The sequence below is a fragment of the Lepisma saccharinum genome, chromosome 21, assembly GCF_977018435.1.
Source record: "Lepisma saccharinum chromosome 21, izLepSacc3.1, whole genome shotgun sequence".
Taxonomy (NCBI): domain Eukaryota; kingdom Metazoa; phylum Arthropoda; class Insecta; order Zygentoma; family Lepismatidae; genus Lepisma; species Lepisma saccharinum.
In genome coordinates, this window is record NC_139249.1 from 11,509,104 (window position 1) to 11,535,830 (window position 26,727).

At 38.6% G+C, this 26,727-nt stretch overlaps 2 protein-coding genes across 4 annotated transcripts in view; one reads left to right on the forward strand and one right to left on the reverse strand.

Annotated features, from left to right (window-relative positions):
* LOC146004105 (F-box/LRR-repeat protein 18-like) overlaps positions 1-21,852 on the forward strand; it is a 38,260-nt gene extending 16,408 nt beyond the window's left edge. Inside the window, exons 6-10 of the mRNA XM_083142768.1 lie at positions 1,622-1,811; positions 5,195-5,312; positions 6,910-7,034; positions 8,430-8,657; positions 20,820-21,852. Coding sequence (XP_082998894.1) covers positions 1,622-1,811; positions 5,195-5,312; positions 6,910-7,034; positions 8,430-8,657; positions 20,820-21,045 — 887 coding nt within the window. The 3' untranslated portion in view covers positions 21,046-21,852. The remainder of the gene's footprint in view (positions 1-1,621; positions 1,812-5,194; positions 5,313-6,909; positions 7,035-8,429; positions 8,658-20,819) is intronic.
* A 184-nt stretch (positions 21,853-22,036) lies between these two features.
* Positions 22,037-26,727, reverse strand: part of LOC146003904 (NHL repeat-containing protein 2) — a 29,192-nt gene continuing 24,501 nt past the window's right edge. For all 3 annotated transcript variants that reach the window (XM_083142380.1, XM_083142379.1, XM_083142381.1), the window contains one exon: positions 22,037-24,925. In XM_083142380.1, coding sequence (XP_082998506.1) covers positions 24,687-24,925 — 239 coding nt within the window. In that variant the 3' untranslated portion in view covers positions 22,037-24,686. The remainder of the gene's footprint in view (positions 24,926-26,727) is intronic.

Genomic DNA, 26,727 nt, shown 5'->3' on the forward strand with positions numbered 1-26,727 from the left:
CACAATCCGAAAGCCACATTGGCTGATTTCAGTGTGCTGATTAATACATAATTTAACCAAGCTTTATTACAAATGCTACCGTTCAGTTTCTCTTGCTCACAATGAGCGTTGTGTTCCTATTTATAAGTTAAAAGGGATGATATTTATTAAAAGTTGCTTTAGAATTGTGTAATGGCAACTGAATTTAATATAGTTGTGGATGCCCTGATTGGAATACTTTTTATATTAGTTGCTGCTGATTTTTACAATTTTAACTGTTTATCGTACCAACTGTGGTACTTCTATAGTCATCAATTGGAAATTTCCAAGGCCTCCAAGTTAGCATAGTGGTAATGTCGACACTGTAATCAAAGGATCCCAGGTTCGATACCTGGTGGAAGCACATTGTGGTTCACATCTCACTTCAAAACTGTAGGTCTAGTCCCGCTTAGCCTATATGTGCATAAAGTGGATTTAAAACTGCAACTCAACAACACTACTTGGGAATTTCCACATGATCTGGCTTCCTGATCCTAGTAAACTTGAAATGATGGTAATATTTTTCATAAAATAGAAGGAAACCATATGAAGTGGCCGCAGTGGCTCAGTCGGTTATGAGCCTGACTACCATGCTAAAGGTCCCGGGTTCGATCCCCGGCCAGTTCAAATCCGGGAACTTTTCTAACGTTGGAAGCGGCCCCGGTGCCCACCCAGCATCGAATAACATGGGTACCTGGGGGAAACCCTGGGGGGTAAAGGCGGTCAGGGGCATGATGCTGATCACATCACCCCCACTCACGACCGGATCAAGAAAGTGTGGGGTGTTACCTATACGCCCCCTATACGCCTTCATGGTGTGGTGCTAAGCAGAACACTTTACCTTTTTACCATATCAAGCATTTTTACTTCAAAATCTGTGCATAACATGGCATACCATGCAATTGCCTTAAGGGCAAACATGATTTTCGACACATCCTTCACTTTTCATCTTTTCCAGGAAAGCTGTTTATTTGTTACCACGGAGTCCTAAAGCACAGTGCATAATTAAAAAACAGACAGGGTCCAAATTAAAATGTACAGGGTACCCAAAAAGGAACTCTGCAGTATTGAATCCAAGTTATTACTTTCAGAAATGTATTAAAGTATAATGTTCAAAGTTTGATTTCCTTTAGTGTAATTCAGTGTGTGTCATACAGACATCAAACCGATACTCCACTTCAGTCCATACACTGCCTATTCATTTTCCTGAGAATGAGTTTGCACAACTTTTATGAACACCTTAGCCTGTGCAGCTATCTGACGTTGCTGTCTGGTGAGGAAATGTGTGAAATAAAACTTGCTTGTTGTCACTTCATGATTGTACTCCAAACACCATTGTATGCTGCAACAAAAATATAATATATTCATGTTTGAAACACTAGTGTTCTTTTTTGAGCATGCGGTATTATCCACAGAAGTTATCCCTTGATAGAAATTTACTATAAAAAAAAAATTTCAGTCACCCCACAACACTTGACTCATACACATCACACTTTCAAGGGAATTTTCTTTATTGTTAATAAATAAGCATTAGAAAATATGATTATATAGTATCTGAAATCATGTTAAGTATCTCTTTAACGTTGATTTGTTTGGTCTGCAGAAAGCAAGAACAAGGAGTTGGGCGAAAGCAGTTCAAGTGACTCAGCAGACAAACAATCCACTTCATCTCAAGGTTTAAGTGGAAAGACTCGCATTGGAGTGACCAGTGGTTGCCAAGTCCCACATGCATTCGATAACATGGTTCAAACCTGCCCTCTAATGGAAGAGTTCGAGTTGGGCTTAAACGGAAGGTTTGTATTTTACATGTGTATTTGTGCAAGTTTATGTCTTCCACATATGTATAACTGCGACAATGATGATGAGAAGGCCCCAGGACTTTGTTATAACATATTTTTTTATTTGGCATATGATTGAATACTTGGGTGAGATTTTTACGTATCTGATGAAAATTATCCAGAATAGGCGAACTTGATAAGGAATATTTTGACATATTTTACAATATATTTCTTTACTTTTCTCGTAATAAGACATGTTTTTGTATAATTTTGTAATCGTTTTGCATATAATCGGTTATTTTATAATTACGTACCTTTAGCGCAATGGATAGTTTATATTTGGTAGGTCAATAAATAACCGGATTAATGCCATGAAAAAAGCGAAATGATGTGACAGCACTATGAAACTTACGGGATGTGTAAGTGTGGGGTATGCCATATGTCTGCAAGACAAGTTCCAGACCGCAGGGAAGGGAAGTTGTGTATGTGCAATTTGCCTTCAAGGTGCCAGTCATTCAGTGAGGTGAGTCATGACGTTCACAGTGTCAGGTACCACAAAGGAGGTTCAGCGATAAAGTTTTTCACGACAGAAGGCAACACCATAGTGAAGGTGCTCATGAACAATAGTGTATGCTGTACCAGTTGCAATCTGGTTCAGACTGACACTGTGAACGCTATGCCTCACCTCACTGAATGACTGGAGGCAAATTGCACATACACAACCTCCCTTCCCTGCCAGTGCTGCCACCTAGCGACGCAGTCTGGAACTCGTCTCGCAGACATGTGGCATACCTCAGTCTGGCCTACATATCCTGTAAGTTTCATCACTCTGTAACCTTATTTCGCTTTTTCACGGCATCAATTTGGTTATTTATTGACCGTACCAAATATTATCGATGGCAGGATAAGGAAATTAAAAGCAGATGCCATCTTTTCTTACCAACTAGTACAGAACAATAATATCCCCCTTTTTTTTATCCTGCCAACAATTGATAGCCGTGTGAACTTTTTTGAGGGAAAATGTTCTCCATCATTGCTGTGAGGGCATGAGAATCGCTGTACACAAGTTTCAATTGTTCTCTTTACCTTTTTTCCGCTTCTCACAACAATCAGTCGAAAGTAAAAATAATATTTGGTATATTACAGCCCCAACTCTATTGGCAATCGAGTACAGGAGTTTCAAGATCACTTGTTGTTTGAGCCACGCACGTATCAGTATGTTTACTCTATCCTGGATATCACTGGAGTAGGCGAACTAAACCAAGTCTGTGCAAGTAGCAACATGAGGCGGCTCCGCCACACAGTTTCCACAAAGGTGTAAACCTGGCATAATAAATGAAACTAATCACAGTGAATGTCGTGATATTTTCAGTATTTTCCACTACATTTGTCAGTTAAAGGGATTCCGACTTAAATTAATATCCCATCCCACCCTATTCAATCTTCTGTAGAAGATATTTGATTCCCGTATAATAAGAAATTCCAAAGTACTTTTGTGCATATTTTCTGGCTTTACTGGGAATATTTCTGCATTTTCTGACACATTTTTTTAAAATCCCGGGCCCTAGTGATGAGTGATAATTAGATGAAATTGATGAAGGGACATGGTGGCTAGATCAAAAGGTGGCCACTTAAAATGCTTGGCCACCAGTGGCGAAGCATGACATATTCACGTGGTCAAAGCAAGATTTATTAAATGTCAGGGACGATCTTTCAACGGAGCCAATATTTCTCTGGGATAAATGCCAAGGTCATTTTCCATTCAACGTAAAAGCTCATACCACAGATCTTAGTCTACAAAATACATATTTCTATCCCACATATTGCGTTGTTACCTAGTGGTTCGGATCCCACTTTAAACTGTAGGTCCAGTCCCGATTAGCCTTCCTGTGCATAAAGTGGACTTAAAACGCCAACTCAATCAATCAATCTATACCATACAATGAGAATTATTAAATATGATTATATCGTTCAATATGTGTTTTTCCTTTTAACAAGTTGATATGGCCTCCCCGATGGCGCAGTGGTAGCGTCGTCGCCTTGTAATCAAGGGGTCCCGGGTTTGATACCCGGTGGAGGCACAAGTGGTTCGGATCCCACTTTAAACTGTAGGTCCAGTCCCAATTAGCCTTACTGTGCATAAAGTGGACTTAAAGCAAACAACAACAAATCAACAAGTTGATATAGCGGACATTCGCAGTGGTGTGCCCAGGATTTTCGAAAGGGGTTGTTACATGTACTATTTTTTAGTAATCATTTCCTCTTTTCTGACATCTTTTTCTATACCTTTGACGTTCTTATTTTTATATTGAGCCTAAGCAGAGATTATGACTCTCACCAACCCCTCCTAGAGCACGCCACTGGGCACTTGGAAGAATATTGATGACTCCAGAAAAACTGTCGTGTGACTGTAAACATAGGGATGGGGGCTGAAAAAAGGCCTGTTATGACCCAGACCTTCAAGAGTGGTGGGAAGTAGAGGTTGGTGGACCTTGTCCTGGGGTCTGCCTGTTCGGAAGCGTTCGGTTGTTCTCGGCACCGACACAGACTAGAGATTCGTACCATTCTGCAATGAGCTGGCCAGTCGAACACCATTGCCTTCAATAGGAAATTTCACAGGAGGTTTCAGTGCGAGGGGTAGTACTTGGCCCTCATTTCGATGCGCTAAACTTAGAAAATCTCTTGCTGATTTCGAGCTGTTTCATGCTGTCGCTAGGCTTATTTCGCACAAATATGCAAATATCCTGACATTATTATTATTATTATTTTTAGTTCTTCTCTAAAATATTTAAAATTCAATATTTTTAGTGTTTTGCTTGGTCATTGCCGCATCTTCCTATGACCAGATGCCTCACCTCTGTTGGCCACCAAACCACAACTCGAAGGTTCATATGTTTAATTTTGCATCTATTTGTTACGTATACGCATTGCAACAAACTGTGTAGGAAGTGGGCAACTGATTTTCAACAGTTTGGTCAGCACAGTCAGTGTGAAAATAGCAATTTCTTCTTTGTATTGCAATGATTTTAATTACGTGCCCTCTATTCTGGTTTGTAGATGATGCAGTGGCATTCTGAAAATGTGACCTGGTTTACCGCAACAATTATTTATTGTATGTATTTATTATATATTAATTGGATATAATAGAAATAAAACACCCGCAAGTAAAACAATAAACAGAAGTCTGCCAACTTCAAATTTTCAGGCAATTTGTATCATTAAACCAGGTAACATGGAAGAATACACCACTGAAATTAAGAATGTATTTCATAGTAAATATTAAAGTGAAACATGCATATGAATTTTTATCCATGCTCTATTATTTCACACCAAAGCAATATGTATGTATCTGCTTCTAACAAGTAAAAGTCATGTGTCGTTTAATTTTCTGATTTCAGAAACTGTACAAGGGAAAGAGTAAGTGTGGACTGCTTGTATTCCATAACACAGTGGAAAAATTTGAGAAAGCTGTCGCTGAACAGAATACCTGTTCACCACGCCAAGTTTCTGATTGAGGTAAGCTCAGCATATTCATCAGTTATAACAAATAGAATAAGCAAATCTGAAAAGAAGGGATTTTGCCTTTCAACTGGTAGGAAGATTTCATACTGAAGCAACAAGTGAAATGTGTGGATTGAAGATTTCACCAATCAAATGCAGACTTTTGTGTGGCTTGTCATGCTGCTGTGGTGTGAAACATTGCTGTTGATTGGCTCGTTCTCAGGTTATATGTTGTTTGTCGCTTCGGTCTGAAATCTCCCTTGGATATAGTAGCTGAATATTGAACGAGAGAGAGAGAATGAACAAATCTTGTAACAGGCTAAATATACATTGTGTGATTATGTACATCATTCAGGTTTTTCATGGACCAATATAGTATTGGTAGAAGATAAGTACATTTTTTATACTAGTACTTTATTGGTATCAACAAAAAAATATTATTGGTGTATCTTTATTATGTACATGGTACCGCATTACTTTTAAATTCCAACTGGTCTGTCTTGGCTGTATAGTAATTACTATACTGAACGCAACTCCAACTGGCAGCTGACCTTGATGGATATTTCTGGCCCTTTCTGTCACCCAATCGTCTTTGGGGGGTGTGGCTCTTTGGGTGTCAACAAACTCAGTTGCGAAGTAAAAGCTGAAGGGATCACATAGCTCTCCCGAAGCAACATTGCTAACCGTACTTCTGTTTTTGCAAGTTGTCTATTTGCATGTGCGTGTGAAACTCCCTTATATAGGACCAGGTGTGCCCTTGTACCATTAACACCCAGCTGATTTCTGGTGCTGGCAATACCCTTGCTCGATGAGATTTTTTTCTCGCTTTACAGTACGTTTGGCATCATGTGGTGGACCCAACGCTCATTTGTTTCGTACCTTGTGACTCGAAAATGCCCGATTTCAGTCGAACAAAATTAAACTGATCGCTGATTCGCTGTTTCCCAGCCGCCAGTTGGAGTTGTGTTCAGTATAGAGAAGGGATTTTAAGGTGCAGAATTATGGTCTGGAAAAAGGGGGAAAAAATGTTCTGAAAATGCTTTCAAAAAGGTGCTGATAAAATGCCTTTATTCAATGCTCTCTTTTTCTGCACCTTTTGTATATAATGCGTGCGGGCCGCACAGAGAACTGTTGTTCTGCCAAATAGGTTTTGTTGAAGTTTGTGTTTCCTCTCGCAGGTTTTGCTACATTATCTTGGGAAGTATTGGGGCTGCAACGATTATATTATACCATTTTATATCTGTCGTTCTGCTCTACAAAATGAGACTACAGGATTCTATGTAGCTGCTCAAGAAGAGTGAAAATCATTTATTTTTCTGTCCAATTTTTTAACAAAATGAAAGAAAAGGAAGGGAAAAGAAGGTGCTGAAGCATCAAAAAAGTGATATATGTGGTAATCTTACGAAAAAGTGCAACAAAATGTGTTCATTTTACTTGATTTCATGTCCTAAAATACATATCTCAAACGATTGGTATGAAAACCTGCATCCATTCCCTAATAATTACTGATACTTCAGCAAGTTAATTAACTTTACCATCAGTTCCATTTTTTAAATTTATGTAATCACTGTATTTTTATTCATACTGAGTAAGACTATTTTTAATTTTCCAGATAGCAAAATCTTGTCAAAATTTGGAATCTCTAAGTCTCCGAAAACTCGGCTTGGAAGGAAGATGTTCATATATTTCTGACCTATGCAAGGCCTTGCATTACTGCAAGAAATTAAAAGATTTCAGGTTTGTATTATATTTTGAAATTTTTTCGTTAGATTATATAAGGTTGCAAGAGCTCTCACTTAGCCTAATGATTATTGCTCTTGCCTTTGTGAATGATCCCAGGTTCAGGTTCAGCTTCAAAATGTTGGTGTTGATCGAGCATCATGAGGATAATTGAAAGCATAGTAGGAACTCTCAAACGATGAGTTATTTTTTCTAAATCATTTCTTTGTGTCTTTTCTCCACCAAAATGGTTGTTTGTGAAAATGGGACTGCAAAATGGTTGTTTGTGAAAATGGGACTGCAAAATGGTTGTTTGTGAAAATGGACTGCAAAATGGTTGTTTGTGAAAATGGGACTGCAAAATGGTTGTTTGTGAAAATGGGACTGCAAAATGGTTGTTTGTGAAAATGGACTGCAAAATGGTTGTTTGTGAAAATGGGACTGCAAAATGGTTGTTTGTGAAAATGGAATTTCCGTACTATATTTTGGTATTGATTTTTAAATATGAAAAAGATATAAAATTTGGATATACCGACGTTACAAGGCTCGGGTGTCGTAGGTCTTGAAAGAGAGAAAACAGTTGCAATGGGACAAGTTAAATGCATCACCTGATGCAACTTAATCCCCTGAAAAACCAAAATCTGGGTAGTTCCACTTTATGCACATTTTTTTTCAAAGGCAAAACCCTTTGAGTTCACCTGGTTGTTACAAACATTAATTAGGAAGGTTAATGAACTATTCACATTCCTCAACTTTTATCAGATTGGTAGAATAATGTTATTGGCAATTTTTCTATCATTATCTGACGCGTGGAAGACCCAGGTTTGATTCCTGGGGTGGGTGATCTAAAGGGCAGAAGGTTTAACCTGGCATGGATCCCGCCAAAACCTTTTCTATCATCTGCAGGGTGTTGTTGCCACTGATTTCGACGCAAGTGAGCAAATGTGGTGCCAGGCTATGCTGTAAGCAGTCATTTGGGAGTACAAACACAGATGTCTCCACTGCCAGAACATTCACGTCTACAACAATGTGGCAACGAAGGAATCAGATTCCCCACGCGAAGGAAACTGTGACCCCTGGTAGGCAGAGGACAAAGCACATGCTGTCACTAAGGCTTCTGCTAATGGATGAAAACACCCATGTGATGCCCAGGAAAGTTGCCTAGCAGAAGGAAATCTATGGTGTGGCACAAACTGTGCCAGGTTAAACCTTCTAAGGTCGGGATTTTATCGGCCTTGTTCCTGCATAAAGCGGCCAAAGTGGCTGAGATCAAGAATGTGTGGGGCCTAAACCAACACATCCCCTAAATATGCCCTCATGGCACGTTGCTAAATGCACAGGGAACTTTACCATCATAAAAAAATTAATATCGGTCTGTGTCTAGTTTTCGTTGTTGAATATTGTTACTTCTAGGTTGCAGCAGGAAAACATTGGAAGGACTACACATCTTCTGGAATCCCTGAGCAATTGCCAGTCACTTCAGAGAATATACATCCAGTGTCAACGCAATGATCATGGCCTGGATGAACGTGCTGTTGAACCATTGGTAATGAACCTGAAAAATCTCGTTGTGCTCTATCTTATCATTGATCGCACAAGCAAAGTTGTCTGCAAGAGGCTTCTGAGATCGCTGCACCAAAGGTAAGTAGTGCATTCTAAATGAATATACATTAATTAATATACTCATTCATGCATCCATACTAGGGCTGAACTTACTGATTCCCACAGATGCTTGAATAGTGTAACAAAAGTTGTATTCAGAATTACTAGGGTAAGTCAATATATAAGTCACAAAATGGAATAGAAAGAAAAGTTGAAATAGTTAACTGATGAAATGTGGTTTATTTTTCAACGTAATCTCCATGAACATTTAGGCACTTGTCCCAGCGTTTCAAGAGTCCCTCAAAGCCAGCTGTGAAGAAGGTTTGTGGTTGGTGTCGTAGTAAGCTGGTAACCTCCCGATGGACCTCCTCCATATCCGGGAACCGGTGACCACCCAGCTGATTCTTCAGTGGGCCAAAGAGATGAAAGTCGGATGGTGCTGGTTGTTCAAGTCCTTCCCAACCTAGGAACCGTATGTGAGCCACTGTGGTATTGGACAAGCGTTGTCATCCACCAGAACTCCATCTCTCAAAGCACCAGGACGTTTCTCAGCAGATTGGCCCTGCGCTCACAGAAATCGAATTACAGCCCGTTGCTCACCATGCGTACACTGGCTAACACACCTGCCTTCTTACCCACTTGGCACTCGAATGACTCACTGCCGCACGAGAACGTGACTACTAGTGCCGTATACGATACATGGTGGTGCTGCCACCTACGCCGACACTTGTGGAAAGCATCAGTGCAATGACTGATATTCATAAAACAATTTCACATTGCAGTAATTCGAAGATATTTCATTTTGCAACTTATATATTGACTTTTCCTTGTATTTATAAATATTAATAAATGAGTATTCCAGTATAATTAAGCACATTAACCTCTTAACATACAGATTTTTTTTAAAAAAATGTTTCGATTTTAATGTAATTTTTTTATTACTCCATTGAAATAATCAGTTAAGAACATTATAAATGGTTATAATAATGTTGATTGTTGACAACTCAACAATGAGGTACATGTGTCTGAAAAGCCCCTAAAATAAAATCCCGAGTATACTCGTGCTATCAATGAATAACATATTACCAATATAACTTCTTAAAAAATCAAGATAAGTTCTTTTAATAATCAAAATAAACACAAAAAAGCACTGAAACACTAATTAGTGAACTTGAAAACAATTGTTTATATTATAGGGACTTTGTCATTAGTCCTAAAACATGTATAAGTGTAACCACTTAACGTGAAATACATTGTTTATATGTTACTGGCTGTGTGATAAGCCCTGAACCATGGGTCAATGCACAAAGCTACACTGCATTCCTCACACATGTATCTGGATTCTCTTCTAGCCTTCTTCCCTCTAGCATCACGCACACTGCTGCACATTCTGCACATTCTTGTAGGATTTTGCTTCTTCTCAGTTGGAGGAATCACTGAAGGAAAATGGCGACCAACAAGTCGCATTGGTGCTGCCGTTGCTGAGGGGCGACCAGCTGCTTTCGGTGAAAATTCTTCTCTTTGATGATGAGCAACCACTTTCTCAATGACAGCGACACGAAAGTCAAGGGCACTCTTCCGTCCTCCATGTTTTCTGTAGAGTACGAAGGCATTCCACACAGCTAGTTGTAAGAGGTGGAAAAATATTTTCTTATAATATTTTTTACCTCTCTTTCGTGGCAATGGATTGTTTGCAATGTATTGATCTACCCTATCAACACCTCCCATTGTATCATTATATGCAAACACGACCACAGGCTTCACAACATCTTTGTTCCTTTGTCTGCGTGTTTCCATTTCCGCACTGTGGAAACTGGATAACATCGAGACATCTCTTTTGTCTTTCCACTTTAGTGCAAGAAGTTTACCTCGTTGGAAAGCTGCAGTCTCTCCCTTCTTCAGTTTTATCCTTTGAAACGATGGAGGCATATTCTTTCTTGTGGGACGCACAGTGCCATACACATGTGTTCTATTAGATATCAAAATGTCGGCAAGCTGGGGAGAACTGTAGTAGTTGTCTAAAGTTAGGCAGTATCCCATATTCAGCAGGGGTTTCATGAGTGTCATGACAACTCGTGATGACATGGGTAAATCTTTATAGTCCTCATGAAATTTAGTGCCAGCGCCTGTGTATATTATTAGGGACCAGACGTATCCAGTTGCCGATTCACACAGCATGAATGACTTGATGCCAAATCTGGCTCGTTTCATAGGTATATATTGGACCCATCCCAACCATCCTTTGCATAACATCAGACTTTCATCAATTGTCACATCTCGTTCTGGAGTACAAGCAGATTTAAATTTGGTAGATAAGTGATCCAAAATTGGCCATATTTTATTCAGTTTTGGTCGAGGATGATTCTCAGCGTCATATGTACTATTATCAGAGAAATGCAGATTTTTCTTCAAATTCACAAATCTATGAAACGGCAAAATTTGTCGAAAAATTGGTGTAGCTAAAATTGGATTCTTAGTCCAGTACATTTGATAGGTAGGTTTCTTTACAATACTCTGTAACAGTATGAGCGAAATAAAAATATATTTATTTATTTATTTATTTATTTACGACTTTGTTTACATGGCGAAGTTAAGGCATTAATGCCTTCTCTTCCACTTAACCATTAATTACAGGGATCATTTTTTTCTTTGCAGTAAATTGTATACAATTAAAAAATTAAAAAAGATAAATGAAAAATAAAATAATAAAAGAAAAGTAAAGTAGTGAAAGTAAAATGAAACTAAAAATGAAAGCAATACAGTTTGAATAGGAGCAGTCAAGCCCTGGATTAACCATTAATTACGTACATTGCTCATTATTTTTACTAACACAATGAAAAAAAGTAGCTTAGAAGAAATTAAAAATAAAAGCAATACAGTTTCTACATGCACACACACACACACACAAACACACATTCACACACAAGTACCTACATAGAAAGCATATTTCGTGGGCTAAATGTATAACGTATTTCTTTCTGGGAATTTAATCTAGGTCCAATTGTTTAGCATGTATAATTTTAATTGTCTTTTGAATGTTACAATTGAGGAGGAGGCTTGGATTTCGGGGGGCAGTCTGTTCCAGTGTCCTGCAGAGGTAACGGTAAACGAATTGGCGTAGAAGTTAGATCTGTGGATAGGGATGGATAACAGAGATTTTTCACGTGATCTGGTGTTTCGGGAGTGAAAGTCCGAAAGATATTGAAACCGCCCGGAAAGGTATTTTGGATCTTTTATTTCTAGGGCTTTGTACAGTAGGACAAGGTTGTGGTAAATCCATTTATCACTTAATTTCAGCCACTCAACCTTCGCATAATACGGTGTCAAATGTTCTGAATATTTTATGTCGAAAACGAAGCGGACACAGGCGTTCTGGATTCGCTGAAGGCATTTAGCTTGCTCGCAATTTACGTCCGAGTAAACAGTGTCACAGTAATCAATAATAGGGAAAACAAGAGATTGAACAAGTTTTTTTTTTATACGTTCGGGGAGGAAGTTTTTAAGCCGGTAAAGAGAGTGTAGTGCACCGAAAGCTCTTTTACACACGGAGTTTACGTGTTCTCTCCAGGTAAGATTATTGTTTAGTGTAATTCCCAGATTTTTAACCGTAGTAGAGAGAGGCAAGTGTTTATCGTTGACCGTAAGATTAGGGAGATTTAATTCGTCAATTCTGTTCAGAATCTTTGGGGAGCCTACGAGCATACACTGGGTTTTGGTCGGGTTGACGTGCAAGCCGTGGTCTACAGACCACTTGTTGATTTTTTTCAGGTCGTTGTTTATACGTTCGGTTGCATTCAATATTTCTTGAGGAGGGAAAGAAAAGTATAATTGAAAGTCGTCGGCATAGATGTGATACCTACAGTGATTAAGCACCGACGGGAGGTCGTTAATATACAGTGTAAACAGGAGGGGGCCCAGTACGGTGCCTTGAGGGACGCCACAGGGGATGCTTTTCCAGGATGATCTTCGATGTGGGTCGACGACACATTGTTGACGTCCAGACAGGTAGGAACGGAACCAGTTAACCGTAGAGTTCGAGAAGCTGAATAGGGATGATAGTTTTGTGAGCAAAATTTCGTGATCAATGGTTTGGAAAGCTTTGGTAAAATCGAGAACAAGGATTGTAAGTTGTCGATTGTCCATGGCTAACCTAATGTCGTCGGTTACGTTGACGAGAGCCGTGCATGTGCTGTGGTTGCTACGGAACCCAGATTGAAAGTGGTTTATTAGGTTATTTCGTGCTAGGAAGTCACGGGTTTGACCACTAATAAGATGTTCTAGAGCCTTAGACAGAGCTGGGAGGATGCTGATTGGTCTAAAATTGTTTAAATTGATTTCGTTGCTTGTTTTAGGTATAGGGCGTACCTGGGCGAGTTTCCAAAGCGACGGAAATGTGTCAGAAAGCAAGGAGAAATTGAATATGTCCGTGATGGGAATAAGCACATGGTGGAGGATTTTTTTGATCATGAGAATGGAAACTTCATCTACTCCTACGGCCGACGATTTTATCTTAAGTAAAGATTTTCTAACGTCTTCCGGTGAAATCCAGGAAAAGCAAAATTTTGAAGCATTTGTGGAGTGCGTTGCGATGTTCCGAATAGTTTCAATTTTAACATTATTTTCAATAGTCGGGAGGTCACAAAAATGATTATTCAGTACATCTGGTGCAAACTTAGGAATGTAGTCGTCCTTTTTCTGTTTCCCAACACCTAGAATTTTCAACTTTTTCCATAGAACGTCCGGTTTATTTTGGTGGTTGAGCAATTCGTATGCGAATCGGCGCTTGGCTTTTCTTACCTCCTGATTGCAGCGGTTCCTCAGGGTTCTATAATTTTCGAAGCTGCATGTGCTAGAGTCACCTTTTTTTACGTCATTTCTGTATTTGGTGTAAGCTCTGTCTCTCATGACCATACGTCGACGTACGTCGTCCGTCAGCCAGGGGGCGGGGGGACGTGAGACCCGTTTCTTTCTGACGGGAGCATGTTTATTGAACAGCTCAAGAATAAATGTATTTAACAGGTGAACTTGCTCGTCCACTGTTGGTAACGTGCTAATTACGTGCCACGGAACGAGTGCAGCGTCTTCGTTCAAGCGGGTTTCGTCAACGTTCTTTATGTCCCTGTAAGATACTTGTTTAGGCTTAAATTTTGGAACGCGGATGTTATATGATACGTGAATTAAATCATGATAGGAAATCCCAGGTACCGGAATTTGGCCATGGGCTCGTTACGCGATTTTCGTCCGAGACCAGAATGACGTCAAGCCAGGAGTCTGAAGTAGCCGTGTGGTGGGTTGGGTTTAGGTGACAGATTGTAAGATTTAAGGCCGAGAACGTATCGCGGAATTGCATAGCCTCCTCTTTGGTGGTACACAGGTCGACATTCATGTCTCCCAAAACAATTGCGTGAGAATATTTTGGTAGAAATGTTGCGATATCGTTTTCGAAGTTTTCGAGGCGAGTGGTAGGTGGTCGATAGACTACGGCAAGGAGGAGTTTCTGTCGACAGACGGTAGTTTCCATAATTATATATTCGGAAGATCGGTCATAGTCGCCGGGTGATTCCGAAAGGATTTTGGCAGGAATATCTTCGCGTAGATAAATTGCCACTCCCCCGCCCCTCTTCCCGATCCTGTCTCTTCTGAACAGACGAAAACCTGGAAGGTGCACCAGTTCACTCGAAAGGCTCTCCTTCAGCCACGTTTCCGACACGAGCAGAGCATGCACGTGTTTGTTTATTTGGGCAATATTTTGGACTTCAAGGAGATGCGCGAGAATGCTTTGTGCATTGACGTGGATGACGTTGAGACTGCCCGAGGGAAGGTTCAGCTGCGGCCCAGAAGGTGGGTCGCCCATTTGTGACACCGGGGTTGGGGAGCGAAGGTCATTGTCGCTTGCTGGGGAAATGCAGATATTTCTTAATTGACTGAAAAAAGCAGACGTCGGTGTTGCCGGGAGGTTGCCGGCGGGCAAACAGTTTGAGGGGTTGGGAAGCGAGTTTACGGTCTGCCGCTGGAAGGGGGTTCTGGCAAATGAAGAGGAGGGGGGCAGGTTTTCAAGTTCTACAGAAGCACCGGGTGGGGGCGTTGCCAGATTTACGTCCACCAGAATATCAGTTTGAGCCATAGGGAATGAGAAGATAATAAATAAATAAAATTAACATTTGTCGCTACGTCTACCGAACACAAATTATTGGAAATTGGAGATTCACTTACCAAGCCAGCAGAAGTGATGTATTTAGAACCTGCAGGGCACCGAAAACTGGATTCTATATACTTACGCACACATACGCACACGCACACACAAACACAAACAGACACGAGCATAACGGTTAACGTAGTAACATAAATACCAATAACTAACATAATGTTGTCACAAACACTAATACACAAAAATAACTGAGTTTACGCAATAACGTGGCGGAATTTGATGCGCCCTCAGTAGGCAAAAATAAACGTTCTGAGTGGCTGCTTATTCCCTGCACGTCCTCTTTTTCCCCTCGCGTTCACTCCACTTTGTGTAGTTCCTCCAGCGTGGTGACGGAGATCTTCCGATTGTTCTTTAGTATGACAATTCTGCCATCCTGAGTCCACACGTTCCTGGGGCCATGCTGCTCCTTGGCCTTCTGCAGCACTTGCTGCCTGGCTGCAGTCAGGGATTCGGTGATGAGAACTCTCGTTCCCTTCAGCGCCTTCTTGTTCTTCCAGATGGCGTCCCTGGTTCGGTAGCTGCAAAGCCGAAAGATGATGGGCCTCTTCCCAGTTTTGACCGCATCCGCCGCTGTTCTCCTCCGGGGGCCGATGCGGTGAGAGCGCTCGATGTGGTCCAGGGTTACGTGCTGCAGGTGGAGGTGTTTGTGTATCGTCTGGAGGACAAGCTCGTCCGTGTCCTCGTTGGCCGTCTCAGGAATGCCGTGTAACAGCAGGCAGTTCCTCCTGGAATACATTTCCATGTCGTCGATCAATGTCAAGTTTCTTTCTGTGGATTTCTGGAGATCCTGGATGTCCAGCCTGACAGACTTCAGCGTGTCCACCGCCTCCCGTTTAAATTCTAGGAAGGCCGCGCTGAGATCCTGCAACGCCGCCTGGAATCCCTTCTCCTTGCTTTCAGCGGGTGGTTGCTGACCGGCGACGTCCCGAAGTTGGCTCTCGAAGGCCCGAAGCCTCTCCTCCACGCTTTCCACGCGGGTGGCAACTACGGTGATCGAAGCTTTAGGCATAATTATGCGATTTAGTAAGATTCCTTAGCGGTTAGATCACCACCGAGGTGCTGGAAGTGATGCTTTCCTATGCTGACACTAGTTTGTTCTGGTAGTAATGTATGAGTAATGTATGTGCCAGCGAGACTGGGGGGGAAATCGGGAGCTCTTGCTACACGTCCACTACTCGTCCGCCATAGTGTTCAATATACATTTCGTCCATTGTTGTGTCTTTCCATTCTCGTGCCTGTGTCTGCCTTGCATATCTGTTAGTTTCAGTCACCAAAATTCCTACAAAATCATCATCAATAAACTGACAAAAGTAGTGCATAACATCCTCAATATGTGGCTCGAAATTCACTTCGGGCTTACCTGTGAAAGTAAAGCGTGGTCGGGCAGTTGGGAGTTGTCCAGAAGTATCAATTTCACACCACTGTCTGGCACTTGCAAAGTCAGTTTCCGATGAATCTGACACATCACTTTCTTCTGAACTTTCTTCATGACTTTCTTCGGAGCTATCTGAACCACTGAACTCAATATCAAGCTCTTCTTCACTCTCCATTTTCACAAAAGAAGAAAAATACCGCCAAAAAACACGGAAGAAAATAAAGGCACCCGAACTGACTTTCTCACACCTACGCCGTAGACGAAAATAAACGTCAAAAGAAGGAGATTAGTGACATCTACCGGAAAGACAAAAAAACAACATCAACAGCACTATCTAGCGGAAACATGCAGAAACATAGAAAAACGAGTATAATTGTCCTTTTAAAATGTGTACGGATAAAAAGAATTTACCCCGAATATACTCGGGATATTATATTTTCGTGGAAATTAAAAACCCGAGTATACTCGCGCTTTTATGTTAAAAGGTTAATCTACTAGTGGTTTTGCTTCAAATATTGGATGAATTGAGTAAGAGATAATTGGAATATTAAAAATAGGTCTCATTTAATTATGAAATTAACTTTTCAGACACAATATTGGTGCAAATTTAAATAAAATTACACATTTTGCTTAAAGTACAGGATATTTAGGGTCCAGAACATATTGGTTTTGGCCAACAAATAAGCAAAACTAGTTATACACAAAGATTTGCATCAAGAAAAGGTCTTGCATTGTAAAATACATCATGCATACATTGGCATGTTTACAAATATAAATGAGAGGTTCAGAACACAAATGGCGTAACTCCACTTTTTATAACTCCATTTATAACTCCATAACTCCATTATTTCCACTTTTTGTGGAAATAAAGTTACATGTTTAACTTAGAACTGTGAAGTATCAACATTTCAGTGCTAGAAGTAAGTATCTCCTAAGTTTCAAATTCTTGCTTATAGAGGCGCCACTGTGTTTGTGCTCCAACAGTTAAACTTAGTACTAACATGGTGTCTTTCAATCTGGAAATCCTAGAAAAGGAGGGTAATACTCAAGGAAAAAGAGACCATGTTTTGAACTATTTTCAAATAGAAATTACTACAGTAAATGGCTATTGGCATTTACCACTTTCTTGTTGCAATTTTTGGATTGTATTTGGGATGTTAGGATTAATACATGTTTTACAGAAGTTTAGTATAATTATGTATTATTTATGCTATAATTGTTATGATGAAATCCATAATAACTATTTCCACTTTAACACGTCAAGTGTTCCCTCACCTTCTCAGCCCTAACCTTTCCTGAAGTACCCTGGGAACCTTATACACCCTCCTGATGTATCCAGGAAAACCATCTCCTGTTCTGACGTCCTTCCCAGTACGACCACTTCCTGCTGCTGCCACCTCAGCAAGATCATCTCTCTTCTCATACTATCACCTTACTTCATTCACCCTTTGATCTCTATATTTAGCCATATTGTTTTCTTTTTATTTATTTATTTATTTTCTCTTTTTTATTATTATTATTACTAATATTCACATTCACTTTAACTTATTTAATATCCCTGTTATATATTTAATATAACTCTGTTGCGAACATACTGATAAATATATATATTTCTTGCTTTATTACTAGAGCCCGGAAGTTCAGGCATTTATTTTCGTTAAAATAGGCAGGCAAAAAGGCATTTATAATGTGGAAAATAGGCACTAAAAATGGGGAAAAAGGCAAATAAACTGAAAAAGGCACATTTGAAAGTCACTTACTTTTATCTATAATTTTTGCAAAATGTTAATGAAGCATACATAAAACAAACAAATGTAGCTGGACTCATTTCGATAACAGCATTTTCACCTTTTAGAATATCACAAATTGTTTTCAATTGTTTCAAGTCATCATTTGCACTCACTACCCATTTGCACTTTTCCACAACAGCTGACCCCTTTTCTCCTGATACTTCCATCATCTGCTGCATAGATTCCTCGAAGATTTTCATGGATGCTACAAGTCTCTCACCTCTTTTTTCTAGCTTTGTAATTGTCTCTGGCAATGCACCATAATGTGCAAAAATAAACGACAGTTCATTCTTCAGTTCTGAATAGCACAGGAGTTTTTTCACTTCACGAATTGAAGCCGCTTCATTTTCTGGAAGATCATTGATCACCTCACTGATTTTTTCAAGGTGGTTAGCATAATATATAGCTGCTGATATCAAGGTTCCCCATCTCGTCAAGACTGGTTGCGGAGGTAAACTAAGCTCAGGTGCAACTTCCTGAAATGTTCGGGTTTGAGAGGGAGATTTCAGAAATATCTTCTTGTGTTCGAAATCAACCTGTCCACTTCTGGGTGCAACACTCTAACTTTTTCGGCGATTCTGTGCATTGCGTGGGCTACACATGTGATATGAAGCATGTTCGGGAAGAGAATTTTCAATGCTATGGCAGCCTTCTTTATATAGGGAGCTGCATCGCTGATAAAAAGTAACATGTCATCGTGATGTACACCATCTGACCAGAGCAGAAGTAGGGAATTTGAGAATAACTGAGCTATTGACGAACCATTGGCTCTCTCTAGTTGTTCTGACGTGAGAAGAAATGACGAGGATTCTCCGCATGTTGGTTCCATAGTTCCATATGATGACGTTGGCTATTCAGCGTCCCATAGCGTCAGTACTTTCATCTGTTTAAATCCAAACCTCCTTTCCACCAACTTCAGCACAAATTCTTTGCAGAGCTTCTTCGTAGCAGATGCTTAAATATGTTTTCCGCAGCGTAGATTCCGACGGCACCGTTTCTTTAGTGTATTTCTCCAGGAATTTCCTCAGTGACTTGTTTTCCACTTTCCAGAAAGGTATCCCTGCTTCCATGAAAGCTTTGCACAGTTCAAGAGAAAACAGATTGCCTGTTGGATGAAGTGCCCACTGTTGAAATTAGGGATATCTTCTTCTGTCCAACCTTTTTGGCAACTGCAGATTTATGTTTTGCTGTTGACACATGCTGAGATATAAAGTATTTTTTCTCATGGTTGAATGTTTTTTTCACATATCTTGCAAAGAAGAATAGTACCATCTGTCAAAAATGTGCTTTCACCAAATTCATGCACGTAACCATGTAACTTACCACTTAATAGCACACTAAATTTCGGCATGATGACAACTACACGATCCTTTCCTTCCAAAGTGCAGAACTAAACTAAAGATAGAGAACTTGATTTTAGAATTCATGCAAAGGCCCTTGGGCATTAGTGCTGTTTCTTGTCAATAACCTCCTGACACGGACGCTGGATGTGATGACGTAATTGTGCAGGTGTTCTGCAACAGGTTTTCAGCAGTCAATCATTCACAAGGACATGTTAACGGAAAGGCAATATCTTAACTCAGCATGAAATACTATTTTTTTTTAAACACACTTTTCTCCTTCAGCAATGTTGAAACATACGTGAGTTCAATATTACTTAAATAAGGCGAAAATTATTCACATAATAAACGGAAGAAAAATAAATGCCAACAACGTTTGTTGGGAGAAAAATAATTTATTTACACATTTTTTTTAAAAAAATGTTCAAATTTCATTGAAAAAGGCAAAAAAAAGGCATTATAATTAAAAATAGGCAGTGGGGTCCCAAATAGGCAAAATGAAAAGGCTTCTAAAACATTCGAAACAACATAAAAAACGTATATCCGGAAAAATTTTATCAATATATGCAGTAGATAAAAAGAGGCATTTTGCCAAACTTCCGGGCTCTATTTATTACACTACTAGCACATAAATTTTAACTGTAAACCAAGCTTGTTTCTGGTATGCTGAAACAATCTTGGTCCACTATATCCATGAGACATTAACCAGTTGTGGGTTACGCGTCACTAAATAAGAAGAAAAGGAAATACAGGGGAACCGAAATTTCACGGATCTGACTCCCTGGTTTAATTTAAAGGTACCAGGGCACTAAGTGCCTACCCCTGAATGTATGAGGGTGAACGTTGAGCATCTTCAGGAGTTCTCCCCTTTTTCTTTTTTTATGTACTTTTCACTGACCAACAGTCAATACGTGGCAAGTATTATGTCAAAGCTGTCCCTTGATGCCCATATCCAAGTCTTACTTCTGTTCAGATGCTCTCCTCATTATTACTTATTATGATGAAGGGAACAGTTGATTCCTGAAACGTTGTTTGGAAATAGTACATACTCACTAATCGTAAGTAAAATAAGTTTAGTATTTTTTAAATATATTTTTAGAATACTTATTATTCTGTAATTGTGAGTAATTCACACACTCACAAGATATGAGTATTACTTATAACATGTAAAGTAAGTATTCAAAAAACTTGGTTAAGTGAGATTCTAAGTTCGATGTTTAGCTAAAATGTAGTGACCTTCTTAGGCATATGTTTAAATACATGAAATGTAATATTTAGCTGGTCTGGAAAATTTTGTTTCTTGATCTGGAAAAGTCAGGGAATTTTGTTTTTGCAAAATTGTAGACATCCTGTACTAATTTACTGAACTGTGTCTTTTTCTGAAAACTGGAATTACTCCACTTGTGCTCTGAACCCCTCAAATGATGCAACATCTGATGGAAGTTTGCGATTCGTTCTCTGTGATCACTGCTATTCCTCCTGTTGTAGGTTTGGGAAAGACAGGCCATCTCTGAGCTTGCTGATAAGGAACACGATCGGCAATTTTCAGCAAGAATTCATTCACGACTTCTCCACGTTCCCCGGGATTCACTACAATGAGATGATGACCCAGCATTCCCGAGTGTGTGCCTTTCCGGGAGGTTCTGCCGTCTCCACCTTCCAGATGGTAACAGTATTTGATTCTACAAGGTATTTGGATTTTTTCCATCAGTAACCAAAAAACATGGGAGTCGAGTGGAAAATGAAAATGACCTGCTTCAACAAGCATTTGCAGCAAACAGTATTATTTATTTGTAAATAGATATTTTTTTGTGTGTGTGTATTTTCACTCCTCTTGTAAGGAATTCCGATGAAACAGAACATTCTCGGCGACATCTGTATAAACCTAAAAAGAGGTGATTTTGATTTTTGTTGTATAGAACAGAAGCTTTCATGAATGTGTTATTCTTTGAGATGACTTTTGGAATGAAATTTAAATCCTTTAGATGTGTTATTAAAGTGCAATAGTAACAGTATAAATTATGAACATTTTTCATTGGTGAATTTGTGAATAAAAGTTTAATATTTAGAACACTCTTGTGTGTTACTCTTAGTATTTTAACTGAGTTTACTCCATTGGCTTTTGTTTTGGGCCAGTGCCTTCACCTCTTCTCAGTTGTTTTCTTGCTCATAGACTTTTTCCAGGTTTCCTGGGGTTGTTAACTACTTTCTCTTTGCCCTTGAGGAGTCCTCTATAGGGATGCTGTGTCATTGTGTGTGTGTTATTAATCTCCACTTTCCATAAAGTTTCGTTACCTAGTACTTTGGACCAACGTATCTCCACTTTTTGTCCGACACGTTATCGCATTTGTTACAGGCTAGTGCATCTTGTTTTGAAGCAATGTATCTAGCTGTCGGGTGGTGTGAATTATCAACATTAATAAAACATTTGCTCAAATCTTGAAGTGTATTCCAATGTCAAACTATTAATCACATCTCCTGCAAAATCAGTGCAGTTGGACATACAACAACATAGTATTCAGCCAGCAATATGTCATATATTTTTAATTACTTTTAGTGGCTTACTTTTATCCATCAGCTGATTGATAGTGCCTAAAAGCAATAGACAATTCAAAAACTTTTTTTTTTCCAAGTGATGTAGGATCATTACTTGATGCAAAATAGTGAATTTTGACCACACTTTACAAGTAAAATGAAAGTTAATGTGTAAAACTATAATTTATTGATTGTAAGTACAAACATGTCTATAAAGGATCACATTTTATCAAAAAATACAAGCATTTAAATATTAAAGCCTTGTTCAATTTGTTAAGCAAGCAATACAGTAGAGTATTTTTGCATTACCTTTACCACTGAAAAATTAAAAAGTTAAAGCTGCAAATACCACCAATTTAGTTCGTTGATTCACATTAATCCATGATATGGTTTTATGTATTTCAATAAAATTAAAGCATATGAAGAAATAAGTTATTTTTACACTTATGTTCACATGTTTTGGTTTTTAACAAGTATTTCAACTGTTTGCCAGTTTGGATAGGAAATATTTTGTTAAAACTAGGGCTGAGCCGATATCGATACTCTCACTGATTCCAACTGATATGAATGCTTCAATATTGTTCAAAATATTGATTAATATTAGTGGGTGTATCCCACTCCAATTATTAGCATGAGTTTACTACAGTTATGCTTTAAAAAATTCAAAAATTACATACCAGCAGGGCTCAAAAAATCCAGGTCACCATGGCGACTCATATTTTGTTGTAATATTGCCGTTTTTAAATTTGTATGCACGAAACTTTGAAGATTCCAAGTTCAAATTGCAGTACAGTGTAAGGTAGCAAATTATTAATTTTTATCAACGTTGTGCACATTTTGTAGAATCAACAGTGACGTCTTACTCTGTTACCCCCTCCCACCTGCTTTCTCATGGCAAGCACTTCATAATTAAACAATAACATGATTTGCATATTTTAGTGCCAAAACCATAAGGCTTGTGTAGAATGGGGTTCACAATTGTGAGATTGGTGAATCGACTTGACTGCCACGTGATCTGGAACTTTTTGTAAATGACTTGGGATCAGTTTGGGATCAATATTTTTTTACATTATGTGGTGTGAATATGTCAGTGTGACTCCATGTGTGCTTAACAAAACAATCGATAAATTGGGCATATTTCTTCAACAAACTACAGTTAATACGTTAGTGGATAGCCTCTCAACACAAAGGTAAATTTGTACCTTTTTAATTGCAATTTAAAGCTAAAAAATGTAAACATGTACATGATGATTTGTATTTCATTAGCCATTGATTTTTTCCCCCCGGCACCTGATTTTCAGAGCTGGCGCCTAGCTCTGAAGAACATTTTCCGGGCTCTGCATATCAGTATATTAAAATACCTGTTATGCAATCACAAAATACAGTCTTTTCACATAATATTGATGTAAAACAACTGGAAACCTCAAATTTTGTATAACACCCAGGATAATTGTACTGTGAAACTATCGCATGGCTCATTCCCAAGAACAATAAAAATGCAGAAAAAGTATTAAAAAAAACTTCAATTGATACCAGTGGCATCGGCTTAGCCCTAGATAGAACTAAAAATGTGCCAGAAATGCCAACAAAAGTAAGTGAAAAAATCACATTATTTATTTAAAATGAAATGTTGAAAATCATATCTACTCATTAGAAATATGTGACAATGTACCTTCCAATCATGTAACCAGATGAATGTTTTCTGCAAAATGCATCAACACTATAGCACCATTAGAGTATTAAAAATTAAGATAATTAGACATACAACTACATGCACATTCCCCTGGTTTGTATAAATGAAATCAAAGTACCTGTCATTCTCCAAAATGTTGAACAATTTTTTTTTAATACACAACAAATGCTGATGATTGAACCATAGTAGGAAACTTAGTTAAGTCACATTAGATTGGCTGCAACAAAGACTTTTTTTGTATCAATTTAAAAGTTCCTTACAGTGCATACTACTAGTTCCTCATTACGTATTTAGGCTTCCTAAAATGTCAAATGAAATTAGCATAACTTTTACTTTTAGCCAGTCGATGCATCATCAAGTTGTCAACTTATCATATCACCACTGAACTGATTGATTGATTGATTTAGTTGGTGTTTTAAGTCCACTTTATGCACAGTAAGGCTAATCTGGACTGGACCTACAGTTTAAAGTCGAATCCGAACCACTATGTGCCTTCACCGGGTATCGAACCTGGGACCCCTTGATTACAAGGCAACGATGTTACCACTGCACCATCGGGGAGGCCCTGATATCACCACCCAGCATGTGCTGGGTGTTCTTTGTGAACATCCCTTCATCAGTTTTATATAATGATCATTCATCTTCATCATTATGTTTAGCCAAAAGTGGTAAAAGAGTTTTATTAAATAATAATAAAAAAAGCTGTTATTTTTTATGAAGCTGAAAAGTAAAAATGCTGTTTGCTTCATTTGTAATCTCGAGAAATGCATTCAAGGCATTAAAATTTTGTAAATATAATTACTAACATTACTACAATGGGAAGTAGTTTGAAAATAAATAAATAAACCTTTGGTTTTTTACTTTAAAAAAATAATAATTAAAAGCAGCACAAAATTGAAAGATTTAAAATTTCATTCCAAAAAGATCTGTTTATGGGTCTGCAACAAATACTGCTAAAAGCAACCAATAACCTTTACTATGACAGGAACAGTAGTTGCTGGTTAAAACTTTGAGATCTGAGTTAATAGCAAGCATTAAGGGCCCAAGTTGCATGTTATATTACTTCACTCATCATCCAAGAACTACTCCATCACAAGTGTTAGTTTTTACGCTCAGTACTGATAAACTCATGTTGCTAAATGAGATATTTCAAGTGTTTCTTCAGAACTATAGTTGTCCTTGTGGTTGACATTCACTTGGAACCCAAAGTGTTTCATTGTGCATTGAGACCCTTTTACGCAAGTAAACAGCTTGAAGTAGACAGAAAGTATGCTTGATGTGTCAGCTGTTGTTCTGGGTACAGCTATGCTCACTGATACTTCAGGTAGATAATCACCACCAATTTTATCTGCTGACCAACTGTCATCTGAAAAAGAAAAACGTTAATAAGTAACCATTTTTTTCTATATGAGGATGAATAAAGCTAAGAACATTGCAGATTAAAGTTGCAAGGTTCTAGCATTTCTAACTATTGATGTCAATTTTAAAATGGGAGAACATAAATAATACGAGGGTTATTTTTTAAGTAAGGTCTGTTTTGCAATAAAAACGAAGTAAGTAAATGTTTTTTAAGAAAAAACATTTATTTTCTGAATTTACTTACACTTCTCTATTTTTCTACATAATTTCCTTGCCGGTTTAAACTTTTATCGTAACGAACTACGAGTTTTTGGATACCCTCCTCATACAACTCTGCCGCCTATGATGATAGCCAGTTACTCATGGATGCCGAGTTAATTGTTGTTCCTTGCAGCAAAGAAACAAAACACCCTGCCTGTCCCAAAACACCGTTGCCATGATGCTGCTCAAAGAATGCCGGGAGCCTGTGCGTGAACTCATAGTCATTCCCACGTGCACATGCAATTTCAAACTGTATTCACAAACAGACCTTACACCTAGTGACTACCACCCCTTTCGCCATCTGAAGACCTTCCTGGGCAGCAAGCATTTAGACACTGATGAAGAAGTTAAAACGACTGTGAGTAACTGGCTATCATCACAGGGGGCAGAGTTCTATGAGGAGGGTATCCAAAAACTCGTATTTCATTACGATAAATGTTTAAACCGGCAAGGAAATTATGTAGAAAAATAGAGAAGTGTATGTAAATTCAGAAAATAAATGTTTTTTTGAAAAATGTTTACTTCGTTCTTATTGCAAAATGGACCTTACTCAAAAAATAACCCTCGTATAATGTTCGTTAATGTTGGTATCACATCAGCATTCATGTATAGAGTCTATCCAACATTCTTGCAAAATCTTAATTTTCCACATTTATACAAAATGCATCGTGACACACTGAAAGGTGCTTTGTTTGATATACCACTTTGTCATGTACATACAGTTCTCGTATGGCGATGAAATTTAAGTATGTTTTACATTCATATGTATACAACGGGACCATAAAGTCTGAAATGGAGAAAGCATACACAATTGTCTGGATGCTTGATTGGGAGAAATGAACCTTCGTCTGGGGAATTTTGAAACTTGACATGTACGCTGTTAAAATATGGGATCTGAGTCACCTGATATGTACAAGTGTTCTTGTGTTACCAGCCAGGTTAAATCAGCATTACTGTCCAGTGACTGATCATGAAAGCAATGTATGCGGATGCAACCTGACTGGTAACCCAAGAAAACTTCTTCGAATCACGGCACCAGGAAAGCTACAATTCCTGCCACCTGATGTGTGTTGTGAATTTACATGTCCTTGGAAGCAGTGTGTGTAACCAGCATCATGTGGCAGGGCTGCATGTAGCAACACACAGTCATGTTAGTTGAGGTTACACAGGTGACACAGAGTTGGAGCAGAGAGTTAATAAGTTCTGTGTTATACTAGAAAAAACACATACGGAAACATGGAACAATACAGCAAGCCTATGGTGATCAGTACATATCAGATTTTTAGGTTCTAAAAAGTGTGCTTTTAGGTTCCTAAAATAGGATCTAAAAATCTCAAAATAGGCTCTAAAAATCCTAAAATAGGTTCTAAAAATCCCAAAATAGGTTCTAAAAATCCTAAAATAGGCTCTAAGAATCTCAAAATAGGCTCTAAGAATCTCAAAATAGGCTCTAAAAATCCTAAAATAGGTTCTAAAAATCCTAAAATAGGTTTTAGAAATCCTAAAATAGGTACTAAAAATCTCAAAATAGGTTCTAGAAATCCTAAA